The sequence below is a fragment of the Arachis hypogaea genome, chromosome 18 (genome assembly GCF_003086295.3).
Source record: "Arachis hypogaea cultivar Tifrunner chromosome 18, arahy.Tifrunner.gnm2.J5K5, whole genome shotgun sequence".
NCBI lineage: Eukaryota > Viridiplantae > Streptophyta > Magnoliopsida > Fabales > Fabaceae > Arachis > Arachis hypogaea.
In genome coordinates, this window is record NC_092053.1 from 4,230,170 (window position 1) to 4,250,275 (window position 20,106).

General features: G+C 28.2%; 1 protein-coding gene and 1 long non-coding RNA gene across 2 annotated transcripts; one reads left to right on the top strand and one right to left on the bottom strand.

Annotated features, from left to right (window-relative positions):
- Positions 1-161: 161 nt before the first annotated feature.
- Positions 162-3,372, top strand: LOC140181684 (uncharacterized). Its single transcript, XR_011876725.1, has 2 exons — positions 162-660; positions 2,959-3,372. It is a non-coding gene; the product is annotated as an uncharacterized lncRNA (long non-coding RNA).
- Positions 3,373-10,657: 7,285 nt separating this feature from the next.
- LOC112772805 (fasciclin-like arabinogalactan protein 12) lies at positions 10,658-11,737 on the bottom strand. The gene has a single exon (XM_025817814.3). The coding sequence runs from the start codon at positions 11,657-11,659 to the stop codon at positions 10,922-10,924; it is 738 nt and encodes a 245-aa protein (XP_025673599.1). The 5' UTR covers positions 11,660-11,737; the 3' UTR covers positions 10,658-10,921.
- Positions 11,738-20,106: the final 8,369 nt, after the last annotated feature.

Sequence of the window (20,106 nt, forward strand, 5' to 3'; positions counted from 1 at the left end):
TAAAAATATAACTTAAAATTAAATTTAAATTTAATTTTATTAAATATTTATCTTTTAAATACCAATATTCCAAAACTTATCTTTTAAATACTAATAATATAATCTTATTTTTTTAAATTTATTGGTAAAGTTTAAAACTTTAGATATAATTTAATTTTAAAGTTTTAACATATGTAGTTGTTTCAAAACCACCTCTTTACTCTGAGCCAAAAAGCCAAATTTTATTCCAACGCGCCTTTTGGTTTCAATTTTTATCTCCTTTGCCTTCACTCACTCACACTGCTCTCCTTCCTGTGACCACCATCAATCTTCCGGGTCGCACTCCAGCCAACCTCCGCCCTTGCAAATCAGGCGACCTCTACCCTCTCTCGTTCTTCACGCTCACAGATTACAGAGCCCTAACTCGCTCACCTGCTCTGCCTTGTGGCCGCCGCGGCACTACTGATCTTCCGGGTCGCACTCCAGCCAACCTCCGACCTCGCAACTCAGGCGACCACCACCCTCGTGGTTCGCGTTCACAGGTAATAGCTCTCACCCGCTCACACTGCTCTGCCTCGTGCATGTGGCCGCCTCCTCCGGTCTCGGACCTCGCACCGCCACCAGCCTCTAATCCTTGCCCCTTTGCGTCTTTGTGCGATCTCTGTCAAGTCCCAATTTTTTGTGAGTAGTGATGTGATTCTTGTTTGTTTCTTTGTCAATTTGTTTGTTAATGATGGTTCTCGTTATCAGACTATGGCTTGGAGTTTTATCAATGGCCCTTTGGTCTTTCTAAGGATAAAATTAGAGTCCTATTAAAAAATTTAGGGTTTGTTCTTAACTCTTTGGATATGAATAATACTCTCTTCTGTTTTGCATCTATTGGATGTCTTTTATTTCATTCTTGTTTCTCCTTTTCTATCACCATCTTAGTCATTATTTCCATTCGTATATACATTCTTTTAAATCTTTCACCATTTAAATTCTTTTTCTTGTTTATATTTACACTTTTTGCAGTAACATTTCATTGTCTTCATTTTAGTATTCATCACAATTTTAGTCATTATTTGTTCATTCTAAAATTTTTCATATGTATGAAAGTTTAGCAAGGTCAAATTGGATTAATTAAATTTAGAATTATATATATGGAGTCTGAATGCGAATGGTTGAATAATTGGGGGAAAGATGGTAACATTAGCCGCATTAAGCCATAACCCAGGGCAATAGTGAAAAAACCCATAACAATCACAATGCATATCACAAAAATGGAAATACCCACAATTAAAATTATTATAATTGTGACAATATATTTACAGTCGTAACACAGCTACAATTTGAATTAGAATTGTGAATTTTATCAATGATGTCAGAATTATGTTTGTTTAACAGTGAACACCATGTTTGAATCATGGATTCAATGACACGCCTCACATTAATAAGCTTGCTGTGAAATAGTTGTAATTCAAATGCATGGAGTAGATGTATATTGTGGTGTGGTGTAGTGTGGATCAAGATCATAGCAACAGGAAATATTCTTTTTTTAATTAACTTTAATTACCATATAATTTTAGTATATTCAATTATTCATCATTTATTGTAATTTTGTTGCCAAATTAAGCTGAAGTAATCAACAATGTTAAACCAGACATATATACTTATCATTTGTTATCTTACGGATTTTTAAAGTAGATCACTATTCATATCTTCTAAAGGTATGTGCACAATAAGACTTATATATACATGAATATATGAGTGTATAAATTAATATTATCTATGGAATCCAAATTCAAGAATTACTAATTTTCATTATTAGCTAGCATTATATTCTCTGAATGCTTAGTTTTCATGTAGTCAATCGGCGCTCAATCCTCACCATGAATAATACAAGGTAACTATTTCTTCCCTCTGTTTCTCTGTTCTTATGATAAGGGCCATTATTTTGGTTCCCTGGCTGTGAATCTGTTCCTGTGTTGCAGATGTGAAAATAAAAGTTTAAATTTTGGCATATTAAATTTAGGAATATGTTAGGATCCAATATTTTTACCGAAAAAAAAAAAACTGAGAGAATTGACTTGTTGTGAATCTGTTCTTGTGAATCTATTCCTGTGTTGCAGATTGTGTATCATCAAGTTTAATTGTGCTTGCTTTGAAAATAATATATATCACAACACAACTTTCTCTCCAAATTCAACTGTCTTCTTTTTTCTTTTTTTATTTTTCCCTCAATAACCGCTGGTGCTTGTATTACTATGCTAAAAACAAGAATATCTTCAAGTTAAATTTAAGTGTCAGCATTATTGTTTGCCATGTATGTAAGCTTGTAACCATAGTTTCTATGTGTATATATAAATCATGTGGGATAGAGAAAATAGAAAGAAAGAAATGGTGAATAGTTTGCTCTGAAATTAAAGAATCTTGTTTAATTAGTACTCATCTAGCATTTTGTATTTTGTTGCTTTGGGTTTAGAGTCAGTTAACCTTCTCTAATTTGATTGCATTTATTTTGTTTTGTGTCATGTGACTTGAGCAAATTGGTAACAGAGCAGAACGCCTTAGGGTTAAATCAGATATATGTTTATATTCAAGTACTGATATTGAGGTGGAAATATGGATTTTCTCTGATTAATTTGGCTGCTAGCATTCTTTAAGCTATATTATTTTCTGTTTTATACATGGATTTTTATAGAAGTTATTGTCTGGGTCCTATTAAGCGATTATTTCATGTAATAGCCTTAACTTGCGAGAACTGTATGGTGAAGTCTAGATACTTGTATGCTTTTTTTATCTTAATTTAGTTTTCAGGATATATTGAAGAAAGCTCAGCTTTTTTCCCCTCATGCTATGGTTGTTGATTCAACACAAACTCTTAATCCTATTAACACTGTTAATAGTTTTCCTTCATCTCTATTAACACTTTTCTTTTTCTATCATTCGCCAATGTCTTTGAATTTAATATTTTGTTTTGATTTATGTATTCTCTAGTGGTCAGAGCAAAAGGTTAAGTTGAATGATGCTGAGCACAAGTTAAAAGATCAAGGACGTCAACTAAAGGTTCAACAGAAAAGAATTGGTTCTACTAAAAAGACAATTCATGCTTTGTATAAAAGGTTGAATCTCCCACTTCCTTCAACTTTGTCTGATCCTGCAGAAGATGAGCTTGGGACAGGCTCTAATGATGATGAGGATGATAACATAAGTGATTGATGTCAAGAGTATATGTTTTTTCTAATTTAGATTAAGGAATTTTTAGGTGAATTAGTTAGTACATTTTATTATATTCATGATATTTGACCTTTTTAAAGGCTTTCTTTGTTTTAGTTTAAGTATTTTTTTCTTATTTTAGTTTGATTACATTTATGGATAAAAGTATTTTAATAATAAATATTTTTTTAACTCTTTTATGGTAATTAACTTTTTTATGATTTTATTATATGTTTATAATTTCGATGATGTAATATGAAAAAAATGATTATGATGCTCTTAATATAAAAACCAGATCGAATACAATTTATTTTCTAAAATATTTATATATTAAATAGCAAATTATTTTGTATGAAAATTGTTTAAAATATTATATTAAATTTGTAGAAAATTTGTGCGAAAATAATTTTTTATTTTGTCTGAAATTTAATTGAAAAGAAATATTTGATTTGTCTAAAATTTGTTTGAAAAAAATTTGTTATATTTGACGAAATTCGTTAGAAATTTGTCTGAAATAAAGTATATTTTTTGTTTGAAATTTGTCTAAAAATTAATATTTTTATGTTTGAAATTTGTCTGAAATACGTTATTTTTATGTTGGCTAATCTGTCTGAAATTCGTCTAAAATATATTATAATAGTTAGAAATCTAGCAGATAAATGCCTATTCGAAATCTGTCACAAAATCGTCTGAAAAAAATTTCGGACGAAATTTTAGACAAAATTTAAATTAGCAACAAGGCTTTTTGGGACAAAAAAATTTCGTCCCAATTTTGTTTGAAAGAAAAAATTTGTCTCTAATTTGTTCGAAATTTATTTCAATTTCGTCTCAAAATTCGTCCGAAAAAGCCCTATTTCTAGTAGTGATTAAGGCCTACTATAATGACAGAAATTCGTAGCTTTCTAGGGTTGGCCGGCTACTATCGGCGATTCATCAAGGACTTCTCGAGAATTTCGGCACCATTAACCAAGTTAACTCAGAAGAATGTGAAGTTTCAATGGTCAGAAGCTTGGGAGGGAAGTTTTCAGACACTTAAGTCTTGTCTAACCTCAGCACCAGTTCTTGTTTTACCTTCTGGGTCTGGGGGATTCTCAGTCTTTTGTGATGCATCTCGGATAGGACTTGGTTGTGTATTAATGCAGCATGGCCGCGTCATTGACTATGCCTCGCGACAACTCAAGAAGCATGAGCAGAATTATCCAACTCATGACCTGGAAATGGCAGCGGTCATCTTTGCTTTAAAGATTTGGAGACACTACCTTTATGGTGAGACCTGTGAAATCTATACGGATCACAAGAGTTTGAAGTATATATTTCAACAGAAGGATTTAAATTTGAGGCAACAGAGATGGATGGAGTTGCTAAAAGATTATGATTGTACCATTTTGTATCATCCTGGAAAGGCCAATGTTGTAGCAGATGCCCTCAGTAGAAAATCTATGGGTAGCTTAGCCCATATCACTCTTGGAAGGAGACCAATTGTTGAAGAAGTCCATCAATTGGAGGCCGGTGAAATTCAATTTGACCTTGGAGAATCAGGAGTTTTCTTAGCACATGTTCGAGCTCAATCTTCCCTAATAGAACAGATCAAGGTTGCACAAGGTGATGATCCGAAACTAAGAAAGCTTATGGAAGATGTTCGCAATGGGAGGAACTCAGACTTTTCTCTTGATCAAGATGTTTTGCGTTGTGGTCAACGCTTATGTGTGCCAGATAACCCCGACTTGAAGAAAGTTATTTTGGAAGAGGCTCACAATTCTAAGTATACCGTTCATCCAGGCTCCAATAAGATGTATCAAGATTTGAAACAATTGTTTTGGTGGGAAGGCATGAAGAAAGACATAGGAGTTTTTATTTCTCATTGCTTAACTTGCCAACAAGTTAAAGCTGAACATCAAAGACCTGCTGGGTTATTACAACAGATTGAGATACCTGAATGGAAGTGGGAAAGGATTACAATGAATTTTGTAACAGGTTTACCTCGTAGTTTTAAAGGTTTTGATTCAATTTGGGTAATTGTGGATAGAATGACGAAGTCAGCTCACTTTCTTCCGGTGAAAACAACTTTCAGTGCAGCTCGGTATGCTCAACTTTATGTTGATGAGATAGTTAAGCTACATGGAATTCCAGTGTCCATTATTTCAGATCGTGGGCCCCAGTTCACCTCTCATTTTTGGAAATCTTTTCAAAAAGCGTTAGGAACTCGTCTAGATCTTAGCACAGCTTTTCACCCTCAAACCGATGGGCAATCAGAGAGGACGATCCAGATATTGGAAGACATGTTAAGGTGTTGTGTTCTAGATTTTGGTGGGAATTGGGACAGCTATCTACCTTTGATCGAGTTCTCTTATAATAATAGTTATCAAGCCAGCATTCAAATGGCACCATTTGAGGCTCTTTATGGGAGAAGATGCAGGTCACCTATTGGGTGGTTTGAGGTTGGTGAGGTTAAGCTTTTGGGGCCAAATTTGGTACAAGATGCCGTTGAGAAGGTTCGCATAATAAGAGAACGTTTATTAGCAGCTCAGAGTAGGCAGAAGGCTTATGTTGATAACAGAAGGTGTAACTTAGAGTTTTCAGTGGGTGATCAGGTATTTCTGAGAGTGTCGCCTATGAAGGGAGTGATGAGGTTTGGGAAAAGAGGCAAGCTTAGTCCTCGATACATTGGTCCATTTGAGATACTGGACAGAATAGGTGCAGTTGCTTACCGCTTGGCATTGCCGCCTGAGTTGTCTATGATTCATCCAGTCTTTCATGTATCAATGTTGCGCAAATACCTTCCCGACCCATCTCATGTGCTTGCACCACAAGCCATAGAGCTAAACGAAGATTTATCATTTGAAGAGGAACCGGTGGCTATAATAGATCGCCAAGTAAAGAAACTACGTTCTAAAGAGATAGCATCTGTGAAATTTGTTTGGAAGAATCATTCGGTAGAAGAAGCAACTTGGGAAGTGGAGGACGCTATGCGTGACAAATATCCGTATTTGTTTGAGTCTAAAGGTAACTATCACACTTATCATAGTTTATTGGTTTGAAATTCGGGGACCGAATTTCTTAAGGGGGAGAGAATGTAATAACCGAGAGTGTGAGGGAAAAAAAAAGAAAGAAAAGAAAGAGAGGTTGAGAACACGTGGGGGGCACATGCCCCCACTTAAAAATTTTCTTTCTCTCTTCTCATCTTCTTCGACACTCCCCCTCCCCCTCTGTTCTCCTTCCCTTTCATTTTCTTTCAAAAAAATCAAAATGTAAAACCCTCATTTCTCTTCTCTTACCAACTAGATTTCTTCATCTCTTCTCCTTGCAACCAACCACTCAATATCATCAAATTCACCTTCATCATCTTGCTTCCTTTTTCTTCTCTATTCTATCTCCATTTATTCAAATCTCATTTTCTCAAAATCTCCAAATCAGAAAATTTTAACTTAATGAGTGAAGGAAGCATTCAACTTTGAGTCCCAGTTATTATTGAGGCTTCAAGGTAACTCTTTGACTCAATAATTAGCCATATCTCCAATTTTTGTCATCTCTATATTTATGGGTATATATAAATCCGAATTAGGGTTATTAGGGGTTAGAAAATTTGGGGCTTTTGTCAAGGTGAGTAAGATTATGTTAATTGACAATATTAGTAGCTCACAAATATCATTATTGTCATATTTCTAGAGTTGTAGAATTATTGGACATCATTGGATAGCTCGTTGACGCGCTCAGAGTTGCTTCCGGTTCTTTGGAATCAAGTTGTGAGTGAATATTATATCTATAATTGTTTTTAAATATATTATTATCAATATCTATGTTGAATCATTAATTTTGGAGTTTGAAAATATTTTATTATTGTGATTTCTGAATTTTTGAAAATAAATATTAATTTGTGAAACTTACAATTTTATAAAAATACACACGAGACGATATTTATATATTTTGTAAAGTATAAATGTTTTCTTATTTGACCTTATGTAAATTTTAGTTAAATTTTAGTATGCAATCCTATATATATTGATTTGCTATGGAATTTAGTAGTATGTTATAAGCACTAGAGATTTTTATAAGTGATTTAGTTTGGATTGGTTTGGGAGACTCTGACTAGAAAACCGTAGTTAACGGCAGTTATGACGTTAACCTAGATGCATCTGACTCAGACCTCAGCTAGCAGGGGCGTTGCTAGCCTAACGTGTAGGCCACACGTTGGATCTGTTATACCGTACGGGCACACTAGAGGAAAGGGCTACCCTTAGAGGTGGAGCCGCCCTAGGTGTGTAATATTTGATTTGATTTGACTTCTAGAATGAGAACTCCCATTTCAGTTCATCCGCTTAACTATTTATCTAATGTTTGTATAATTAATTAATATGAATTTCTCATCTCTGAAAAGAAATATAATTTTCAAGGTAAACTCTGTATTGTCTCGTGTGGGTTATAGATGTAATGTTTGCTCACTGAGTTACAAAACTCACCCTATTATATTCCCATGTTTTTCAGATACAGGAGTCATTTCAGGTTCCATTCCACCTGCCCCTCAGTAGATCTTAGTCATTTTGGTGAGCCCTTCTTCTTTTCAAGGGCTAAGTAATTATGTAATGGAACCTTTGCTCAAAATCTAGATTATGTCAATGCTCCATATGTCACAGGCAGGATCCTTGTATGAGTTATGTTATTTTGAATCTTGAACTGTTTAGGTAGTGATTATGATTTGGTTATGTAAGACTTATGGTTTTAACTATATACTCTAGTTATCAACTTGATATATATATATATATATATATATATATATATATATATATATATATATATATAATGCGTATTTTGGATATATTTGGTTGCGGATATAATTTGGAGTATGTTGTTGTTGTCGTCTTGGAAATGGAGGTTTATTATTAATACAGAGAGTTAATATTTATGTTGGTAAGGTTCTAGAAACAGAGGAGATTCTGTCCGTTTTTCTGAAAATTTGGTCGTTTGGCTTGCTGAGGGACTTGTCCCTTGAGCGCCAGTCATGGCTTGGTTCGGGTCGTGACATATTTTGAAACGAGTTTACATTCTGAATTTAATTTTCGATTCATTCTGAATATAATTTCGATTTATTTTTGAGTGAATTAAGGTGCATTTAGTCTCGTTCTGCACATTTCAAAACTATTCCTCCTCACCTTCTACTACTTCTTCTTCTTTTTTATTTTTTCTTCTTCATCTTCTTCTTCTTATTTAATTTTGTTATATTTATTCTTGTTTTATTTTCTTGAGAGAAATAAAATAAAAAAAAAATCAAACAAAAAAAAATAAGAATAAAAAATTCCTCAAAATTCTTCGTCATGTTCTTTTTCTTCTTGTCTTATTCATCTAATCAAACAAGAAGAAAAAAAAATACATAATACTGCAAATTCACTTGATGAATTTGGATGCATTTTTGTTCATGATTCAATTTTGTTTGTGTGCTTGTTTTCGAACTGAGTTTATATGTCGCAATCATTAAATAATTTCGATTCATTTTAGATTTAAATAAGATGCACTTGGTCTGTGCTTGTTTTGAAACAGTTACATTCTGAATTTAATTTTCAGTTCATTCTGAATATAATTTCGGTTTATTTCTAAGTAAATTAAGGTGCATTTGGTCTAGTTGTTCTGCACAATTCAAAATTCTTCCTCCTTACCTTCTACTGCTTCTTCTTCTTTTTTATTTTTTTCCTTCTTCATCTTCTTCTTATTTCATTTTGTTATAATTCTTCTTGTTTCATTCTCTTGAGAGAAATAAAACAAAAAAAAAGAAGAAAAATCAAACAAAAAACGAAAAAATAAGAATAAAAAAATTCTCAAAACTCTTCATCATGTTCTTCTTCTTCTTGTCTTGTTCATCTAATCAAACAAAGAAGAAAAAAAAACACATAATGCTGCAAACTCACTGATGAATTTGGATACATTTTTGTTCATAATTTAATTTTATTTGTGTACTTATTTTCGAACTGAGTTTATATGTCGCAATTATTAAGTAATTTCGCTTCATTTTGGATTTAAATAAGATGCATTTGGTCTGTGTTTGTTTTGAAACGAGTTTACATTCTGAATTTAATTGTCGGTTCATTTTGGATGTAATTTCGGTTTATTTCTGAATGAATTAAGGTGCATTTGATCTCGTTGTTCTGCACAATTTAAAACTCTTCCTCCTTACATCCTCTTTTGGGAGGAATAAAATCAAGAAAAAGAAAAAAAAATCAAACAAAAGAGAAGAAACAAGAATAAAAAACTCCTCAAAACTCCTCACCATGTTCTTCTTGTTTTGTTCATCTTCTCCTTCTTGTTTTTCTTTTTTATAATTCTTCTTATTTTGCCCTTTTAACAATAATAAAATCATGAAAAAATCAAGCAAAGAAGAAGAAATACTGCTGCAAAATCACTTGATGGATTTGGATGTATTTTTATTTATGATTCAATTTTATTTGTGTGCTTGTTTTCGAACGCAATCATTAAGTAATTTTGGTTCATTATAAATTTAAATAAGGTGTACTTGGTCTATGCTTGTTTTTAAACGAGTTTGTTTGTGTATCGTCATCATTAAATAATTTCGGTTCATTTAGAATTTAATTTTCGGTTCATTCTGGATGTATTTTCGGTTCATTTTTGAGTGAATTAAAGTGCATTTGATTTCGTTATTCTGTACAATTCAAAATACATAATGCTGCAAAATCTCCAAGGAGATGAGGAAGAAAAGAAAAAAAAATGCAACAACAATAGCAACAACAAAAGAATGACGATGAGAAAAAAACACGTGAAGAAGAAGAAACGCAAAGAAGAAAGAACGTGAAGAAGGAGGAGAAGGAACGCGAAGAAGAGGAAAAAGACAATAACAACAATAATGTACTCTAACGGTATAATTTTACTCTTTTAATAAAAGTGGTTTTTGTTGTTGTTGAATTTACTTAATTGAATTTGGATAATAATAATGCTTGGATGTATAGTACATCTGGAAATTATGTATGTTCAGTAACCTGTATTTATGTACCTTGCTTAAAAATAATTCAATATTGTAGAAATGATGGGGAGACAAAAAGTAGTTTATTAATTAATTATAAAATTAGTGAATAGTAATAAAATGTTTTAGGTGATGGAATTTGTTAACTGTAATGCCACTTTCATTTGCTTGGAAGTGCAGGAAAAGATGTGATGTCAAAATATATAGAGTGCTGACTGATAAAAATGCACATTTTTTAAATTATTATCTTTTTTCTTTTTATTTTCTTTGGTGTTGTGTTGCAGTTTTTGACAACATGGCAATTTTTTATGGTAAATATAATGCTCTCTCTCCTGGTACATTTATGTTTTGAGTGGTTTCAATGTGGTCTCATAGTGACAATTTCTTTTATAGCTCACAAAGTAAAAGTTAGTTATGTTGTGCTACCAATTTGCAAGAGATAGTACCAAATAAATCAAGATCTAAGTTTTGGCAAATTTTAGAAACATGAATGCTTGATCAAGTATCTGCTATACATAGTGAAATAGTTATATATTAAAATAATATAATAGAGAAGCATTCTGTCTCATGATCTCTATATTGAAAATTCTTTGATTACAGTTTGCAAGAGTGCACAAACAAAATGAGAAAAAATAAAACAAAACCCTTCAAAAATCGAATTACAATTTCTTCACCACAAACCGATCGTTGAATTCGTGAAAGAAGACAGAAAAAGGAAAAACAAAAAAAAACAGAAGAAACAATGAAGCACAACATTGGAGCAAACTCCCATCATGATTGTCACAATGATGAAACTGCAACAAGAAAAAATGTTAGCAGCAACAACATGACTCCACGTTTGTTCGCAGAAGAAGCATCGGCAGAAGAAGCAGGACCGTCAGCATCAGATTTCTTCTTAGAATCCTTAGGCTTCTCTTCCGGAGAGGGTGCCGGCGGCGGTGGCCTCTTAGGAAGAAAGAAATCCTTAGGAAGAAGCACCTTATCAACCTGATAAACCGCAAGCTGGTGATCAGAATAAACACTACCACCAAGCGTGGCGTTAACAATGCCGGTTGTCAAGTTGACTTGGTTCCCGGAACTTGTTATGTTGAGTGCCATCCTCTCAGGATCGTCACCGGCTTGCGTCCTCACAGGGTTGCTGAGAGTGTCGAAGTTAGTGATCGCAACGAAAGATGGCAGAACATGGAACTGGATGAGCTCGTTCTTCTGTTGATCGTTGAGAGAATTGAGGAACCCTGGTTTGAGGCTCTGAAACGCGTTGTCGTTTGGTGCAAAGAGTGTGATGCCGTTGTTTGAGTTTAAGAGCTGAGCGTTCATCTGCGTGGAAACTTGTGTGGTTGTCAGAAGACGGATTAGGGTTGTGAATCCTCCGGCTTTCTTCAGGATTCTTATGATATCTGTGGGCGCGGACGACGGTGCCGGTGCTGGTGCCGTTGCTGCCGAAATAGTGGTGGTGGAAGAGAACAACAAGATCAGAACAAGTGAGAAGGAGTAGAAGAATTTCATTATTCTCACCATTTTTTCTTTGTGTGTGTGTTGGTGAGAGTGAGGGGTGGGAGGGAGTCAAATTTATTGAGGACTCAATGGGGTTTATGTATGTCAAAACATGCATATGTATGTGCATGTTAATAATGATGATCATATTCAAAGGTTATAATGAGTGAGACACTTGGCTTCATTGCTCAAAACAAAAGTTATTTAATTAATATCATTATTAGCAATGCTTTTTTTTCCAGTGTATATCTATTATTATAAGCAAAATTTGAATTCTTAATACTTATTTAAGCGAACAAGTAAAATATATAAAACATATATATTTATGAGATGTTTATTTGGAATATACAACAAACCATATTGGTTCCTTTTATTCTTTTTTTTTTACTTTTCTTTTAATTTAAATTGAAAGAAATTTAGTCACCAAAAAAAATTGAAAGAAATTTTCTTATGAAAAAGACTTTTTTTAATAAAAAATAAAGTTCATTTTTAAAAAACATTAAAAAAAATTGAAATGGACTTTTTTGAAACATTGAAAAAAGTTCGAACCTGATTATCCCTAAATCTAATCCGATGTGAGTTTTTTTATTTTGATGCCGTAATCGAATAAGAATTTAGAATAAATAAAAAAGAGGTTCGTGGGATTGACGAGAGAAGGCGACGGATGCTCTTATTATACTCGTAGTCTCTAAAAAATGAGAACTAACTATGTGTGTAACATCTACATCGAGAATTTAAGTATTGTATATGTCACTAGTCCAATCATTTCTCTTTAATTTTATCTCAATATATTCTAATTTGATATTTTTGAAAGAAAAATGATAGAAAGTGTGAATAATAGCAAGTTGGATATTGCTTGGGAAGGCAGGGAAAGCAGTGGATCTGGAGTGGGTGTGTAGGCAAATTCAAAAAAGAAGAGCACATGATTGCACATGAAGTTGAAATTGTTGTAAAATTGGTAGGAAAACATCAATTGCTTTTGCTGCCATCTTAAGAAAGAAGATCTGAAGGAGTTTTTGATGATGATGATGATGATGATGATAGTAATATGGCAAGGGTTGGGTGAGTTGATGGATTGTCTGATCAACACCAATGGATGTTAGCCTCTGACCTACGATAATAATCCATAATGCATTGCTACTTGCTCCCTATTCAATCCCACACTGGATTCTGCTTTCTATCATCATTGCATCTCCTGTTTCTTACAAACAAGCTATTAATTAATGCTTTTTATACCTGTTAATTGCCAACTTAATTAATCAACATCTCATGATGCAACATTGGATTGAGAAGATGATAACAATGATGCAAAATTATTCTCACATAACAAACATGGGTTGAATGCTTCAACAAAATTAGGAGCAACATAACACTTTAACGGTAATGCTAAATAAAAAAAAAAGTCAGAATTTATTTTATTTAGTATTTATTAATTGTTATTATAATTAATAAATATTAAATAAAATAAATTCTAACTATTTTTAATTAATTCATTTTAATTATCAAATATTTTTAATATTTTAATTATCAATCTCATTCACTCTAAGGGGAATGGGGATACCCTTTAGAACTTGCTTGCTTTATTTGCCGACGTGCGACTTTAGTTTATCACAATAATAGCATAAAGTTAAATTCTCAATCAATGTTGAAGAAAACAATCTGTATTTAGATCTTTTAAAATAAAAAAAATGATAAAATAATAAAATAAAAAATAAATTATTATTAATTTTATAATTTTTATAAAATATATGTTTCGCTATTTTAATTTAAAAATAATTAATTATTTGTTTTATCAATTTTTTATTTTAAAAAATTTTAATCCAAATAAGCTATATATAGGGCCTCCATAGACAAATAAAGAAGGGATATTAAGGCCTCAAATTAAACGAGTTTGTTTTAATTTGTTGGACGATGTGAGGTTGAATAATAGCTAGGGTTGAATACCAGAAGTTGCTTATGAGAAAACGCATGCAACGTAACCAATAAAGTAACTAAGTAAGTGAATTTTTCAGACTTGATATAATGATATTTATGATGATTGATAGTTGGTTTTTATTCTACCACATATGTTCTTTACAATTCCATGGCTAATTATATTTTTTGGGTTATAGGTAGTTGACTATATGGTGATTACTCCACACTCACACCTAATAATAAACTAACACATCATATCATATCTACTATACTTTTTCTTTTGCTTCACAACACGAAGTCAAAAATTTCAGCTTCACCAGAAGGAGGTCATTTAGATAAAGATGTCTAAAACGTCTTTTTTTAAAAATATTTTTATGTTGTATTTTAATTAGTTTCTGTATAATTTATTCGGTATTCCTCATCACATATTATTAAATTTTTCAAAATATTTTCTTTCCAAAAATAATAAAAAACATTTAATTTAGACTAAAATAAAAAAGATAATAAATTAACTATTAATTTTTTTTAAAGATTATTTACATAAAAAAATATATCACATTCATCAATATATATATATATAACAAGCTCTTAAAATTTTTATAAATAAAAAATAATTAATTTTTATTCGTATAATATATAAAATAATTACTATATTATTATTATATTATTGATTAAAATTTACTAATTTAAATTTTGTTTTATTTTTAATATAAGCATTAGAAATAAATAAATTTTTTATAATAAGATGTAATGTAACAAAATATATATAATATTAATTAGTTTTTAAAAAATTCTGAAAAGATTATTTTTTTTAATAAAGTGTTATTAAAAAATTAACATTATAAAAACTAATTTCAACCAATATGATATAATAGGTTATTAAATATATTTAATACAAAACACATTGAAATATAAATTTTTATTGAGTTTAAATTTTAAATAAATTTTAATTGAATTTCGAATATTTTTATTTTAAAGAGTTAGAATATTTTAACATCATTTTTTTCGTATCTTTTTAATTGAGTCTTTGATTTTTTAAATTATAAACCTTATTTATAATTAAGAGTAATGTTTTAACACCACCAATTAGTCACACATATAAAAATATAAGAACAATTCTATTGTCATAATTATAATCTAACTTTATAAGCAATACAATATAATGAAACTATATATAAGTAATATAACTAAATTTTATCTACATCTATAATCACATTTCATAAATAATATAATTAAATTATATTTATGTTTATAATTAAAATATGAATAAAAATACAAAAAATTATCAGGATATTTAATTTTTTTCGTTCATAAAATTTTTATTATTTTTGTTGTCAAAAGTTTAATTATTTTAATAATTAATTATTTTTTAAAAAAGATAATTGAATAATACAAAAAAGTCTTATTAAAAGTAATTTATTTATATATGATTAAAAAATAATTGAATAATTATATACGGTAAAAAATTAATATTATTAAAAAATAAAAATAAAATTTATTTTAAAATTAAAAATAAAGTTTATTTAAAAATAAAATTAAAAATCATATTTTTTTTCTTTTTTCCAAAATTTATCTACGAGTAATTCTATAAATATTTTATGATGAATAAAAATATTAAACTTGTACTAAAATTTATTCTAATAAAATTTATTTTTATTCTACTAAACGTTAAATAAACTATTGAAAAGAATTTTGTTTTCTCCATTAGAGAAGAATGATAAACTTTCATACTTCTATTATGTTATGGCAATAATCTGGCCTGTTATTTTTTAATAATAATAATAATAATAATAATAATAATAATAATAATAATAATAATAATAATAATAATAATAAAACAAGTATATCACAGTAAAAAAGGAAGCATGTCACCAAATAATTTATCATCCGAATTATATATGAATCAAATTGATAATATGAGGGCTAACACTACAAAAATCGATAACAAGGTTAGGGACTTACAAAACTTTTCTTAAGATCATACAAAAAAACGTTTATATTTGTGTGATATATAAAATAATTATCATATTATTATTATTATTACATTATATATATATATATATATATATATATATATATATATATATATATATATATATATGAGCAAAAAAAATTCAACTGTTTTAAAGTAAAAATTTTTTTAATATTTGATTAAATGTTCTTGTATTTAGTATGTTTTTTTTTGCACTTCCTCTTAGTTAAAAATATAATCATTATAATTTTTTAGTTATTATTGCTAGGGGTATTTACAGATGGGATATGGCTAAAATTTCGATCCAATCCGCACTAAACTCATTAGATCAAATTTGATATTCGCATTTTTTATGTTTGGATCAGATATCAAATATATCCATAAAATAAAAAATATTAAAAAAATGTATTTTTATAAAAAAAATCAATAATTTTTTTGTTTACTTTTGTAAACATATTTACTTCTATCTGATTAGAGTGTGGATCCGATTCAATCCAATCCGATCATCTTACAGATCAAATCATATCCTCAAATTACAGATCAGATACGGATAAATACTGTGGATTTATATGGATATGATCTAATCTATGAACACCCCTAACTACTACTATAGGTTCATTGTTGCAAAAGAATACTTCTTTTATTATAAACCATTATTAGATAACTTAATTGTCAACAAAGAGATAATACTTATTGGTCTCTGAAATTATGTTCGTATTTGAATTCATAGTTGTAAAAACCGAACTAGATCGGCTGGTTCGACCGAAAAACTAGTGAATCGGACTAGAACCGAACTAGCGGTTTATTCTTTGGACCGTTTAAGGAATAAAATCAGTGTGAACCGGTGCAAACCGGTCTAACCGAATTGGTCTGCTTAAAAAATTTTTTAAAATGTCTCCACAAGGTCTCGAACAAAGAACCTTGGAGCAAAAACAACATCTACTTGCCACTTAGCCATTACACTTCTAAGTATTATATTTGACAAATACTAATTATATAGTATACATAAATATCTAATTTAATTTATTTTTTATTTTTTCTATTTTTAAAATTAATTATATTTTAATTATATACCATTATTAAGATAAATATAAATTTCACTAAAAATTTATTAATTTACTTGATCTATTTTATTGCTAGTATTGTGATTAAGGTTATTTGTTTTGATGTTAGTGTTAAAATCTACTGATATTATAGTTAGATATAGGCTTTGTGAATTAATTATTTTTTTATTGTGTCAAAATAAGATACTATTGTAGTATTAAAATTTTATGATTTTTTTATATTAGTTATTTTTAGAAGTTGAGATTTGATTCTTCATAAAATGTTAGTGAAGAAATGTATTTCAAATTTTAATTTTAAGTTTTTAACTATTTTATATTTTATATTTACGTGAGACCGGTTTTATCGGTTCAATCAGTGGTTTATCGGTTGAACCAATAAATCAGTAAACCAGTAGCTTGACCGGTTCGATCACTGGTTCGGTTCTAACAACTATGTTTCAATCTAATTTCAAAAATTTTGATTTACCCAATTTAGTCTCCCAACTTAATAGTTATGACTCACATTGGTTCCTAATTTTATTTTTGTTACTGTCTCACAAAATCGTTAACGACATGCTGAGATGGACTAACGACTGTTACATTATACATTCTAGCGACTGTTTGATGTGATAATTGAAATTTTTTTACCTTATTTTTTTCAACTAAACACTTAAAACCCTAATATGAGTCACGGATACCTAAGTTAAAAAATCAAACTAAGTAAATTGAAACTTTAAAAATCAGATTAAAACTCGAATATAACTTCAAAACAGAACTTTAACTTATGTAGTTTTAAATGAGAATCAAATAAATCAAAATTTAACATAATTTTTATCAATGTTTTCAAATTCAAAATTTTTATACCAAAATTAACTAGGATTTTTCTTTAAATTAAAAATTTAATGAAATAGTAACTTTAATTATCTTAACCAATGTCCTAATTAATTGCTTTTATGTCTTAAAAAATTGTATATGAGAAGAAAATAATTAATTTGTCTACTTTAATAAATAGTTATTTTACTAAAATGAAAGACACTATTTTTTTAGAATTTTTTAAGAACTAATTAATATTATATATATATTGTTACACTACATTTAGTTATAAAAATTTTATTTATTTTTAATACTTATATTAAAAATAAAAAGAAAATTTAAATTAGTAAATCTTAATATATAATATAATAATAATATAGTAATTATTTTATATATTGTATGAATATAAATTAATTATTTTTGTATTTATAAAAATTTTAAGAGCTTGTTTTATATATATATATAGATGAATGTGATATATTTTTTATGTAAATAATCTTTTAAAAAAAATCTAATAGTTAATTTATTACCTTTTTTGTTTTAGTCTAAATTAAATATTTTTTATTGTTTCTGAAAAGAAAATCTTTTGAGGAATTTAATAATATGTGATGAGGAACACCGAATAAATTATACAGAAACCAATTAAAACACAACATGGAAACATCTTTAAAAAAAGACGTTTTAGGCGGCTTTATCTGAGTGGCTTCCTCACCAGAATAGGTCCATTCTAAGTTTCTAACCATTCAGGGTAGAGATATAATTATTTATCAATTTAAATTATTAGGACTAGCGGCTCAACAATTCAGCCGTTTTTTTATTATTTTTTAAAAATTAAATTTATTTTTTATTAATATTATTTATTTTTAAATTTATTAAATAAATGTTTTATTATTATTTTAATATTGACATAGTGTTATTTATATCATATTTTATTAAAATTAAAATTACTACAAAAAAATTTAAAATATTAAATTATAAAAATACACAATAAAAATATATATATTTCAAAAAATAATAAAATATAGTTCAAAAAATAATAATAATAATATTATCCTGATTCAAAAAATTATATATAAATCAAAATACATATTAGTTATTATTTACAAAAGATAATTTTTACTTAAATATCATAGATACTTATATTTGTCTTTATATTTTTTAAGTGGTAGGTTAAAATATAGATCTGAATCTGAAGAAGTCTTTATTTTTCTATAAATAATGAAAAAACAGAAAAAATGAAAATGCTTACTTTTTTCATTTTTAAATATCAAACTATAAGAATAATTAATAAACAAAATAGAAGAATATGAAAATTGTGTACCTAAAAAAAAATTAAAATTCATCATATATATCCTTATTAATAATTTTTTGAATCTTGAAAAATGATCAGAATTATTTACTTATTAATAATTATATAAACGCTTTAAGATTATTCAATTAAATTGATTCTTTAATATAGTAGGGACAAATTCAATTAATTCAATTAATTATAGATTTGATAAAATGATTTAAAAATAAATATAAAAATTTTATTAGTTATTTAACTTTTAGGACGTTCAAAAATTATAAATTTAAATTAAATAAGAAATTAAAAAATTTATTATGTGGTTATTATGTGTAATAAAATCAAGATAAATATTTATAAAGTAATTATTTTTAAATATTATAAAGTTTATTTATTTTTTTAACAATATTTAATTTAAAGTAAAGATAAAAATTTATATTCAAAGTATTTTGTTATCTTTATTCATAATTCTAATAGATAAAAAAATATTTTATTTTTTAATTTTATTTTCATAATTCTAATAGATAAAAAATATTTTGTTTTTTAAATTTTATATTTAATTTATTAAATTATCTTTAATTTTATTACTTTTTTAAATTATTAATGTATACTTTTATTATATTTTCTTATTGTATCACACATTATTATTTTCTTTTACTATTATTTTCTCTTACTATTATTTTTTATCGCACACTATTATTGCTTTCCTTTTTCATTTTCTTCTTCTCCTCGCACCTTCTCTTCACACGATCGTAATTAATTATCACCAAGTACCATTATTGTAACTTTTAATTTTGTCTATCACTTTGATCTATAATTATTTATTGTGTTAACTTTTATGAGTCGTTGAAGTGTTGTTAAAAGAATTGATTTTTGTGTCTTTTAAATATCTAAATGAAATAATAATTTTTTCTTGATGTGCGTTTTAAGTTGTCTTATTATTCTATTAACAAAAATGTATGCCATAAAGCATTCAAAATTTTTGCTCAAATTATCAAAATTTGATGTCAGTAATCCTTAAAAATAATTTTAAAATATATTATTTTAACTAATATAATAAAAATAGTACATTATTGTAAGTTTTAACTAATAATTATAAAGTTAAGTTGCAATTTAATATAGGTTCTTAGAATAAAAGACTATCATTGCTTCTTACATTTGACTACTATTATATAAGTTGTACATTTGTTTATTATGATGTAAATTAATTAAACTATATTTTATTATTTTATTTTACATGTTTTGAAATAATGCGATCCTACTATAAGGATGATATTAATTTTCATAATCTAATTCGAACCTTCTTACTATTTTGTTTGTCACTTAAATATTATCTATAAAAAATAGTTAGTTAAAGTGAAACACAGTATAAAGAGAGTCAAAATTTTTTTTTTTGAATTTAGAGTTCTAATATGTTTCTTAATCATCACTTGATATAACTCAT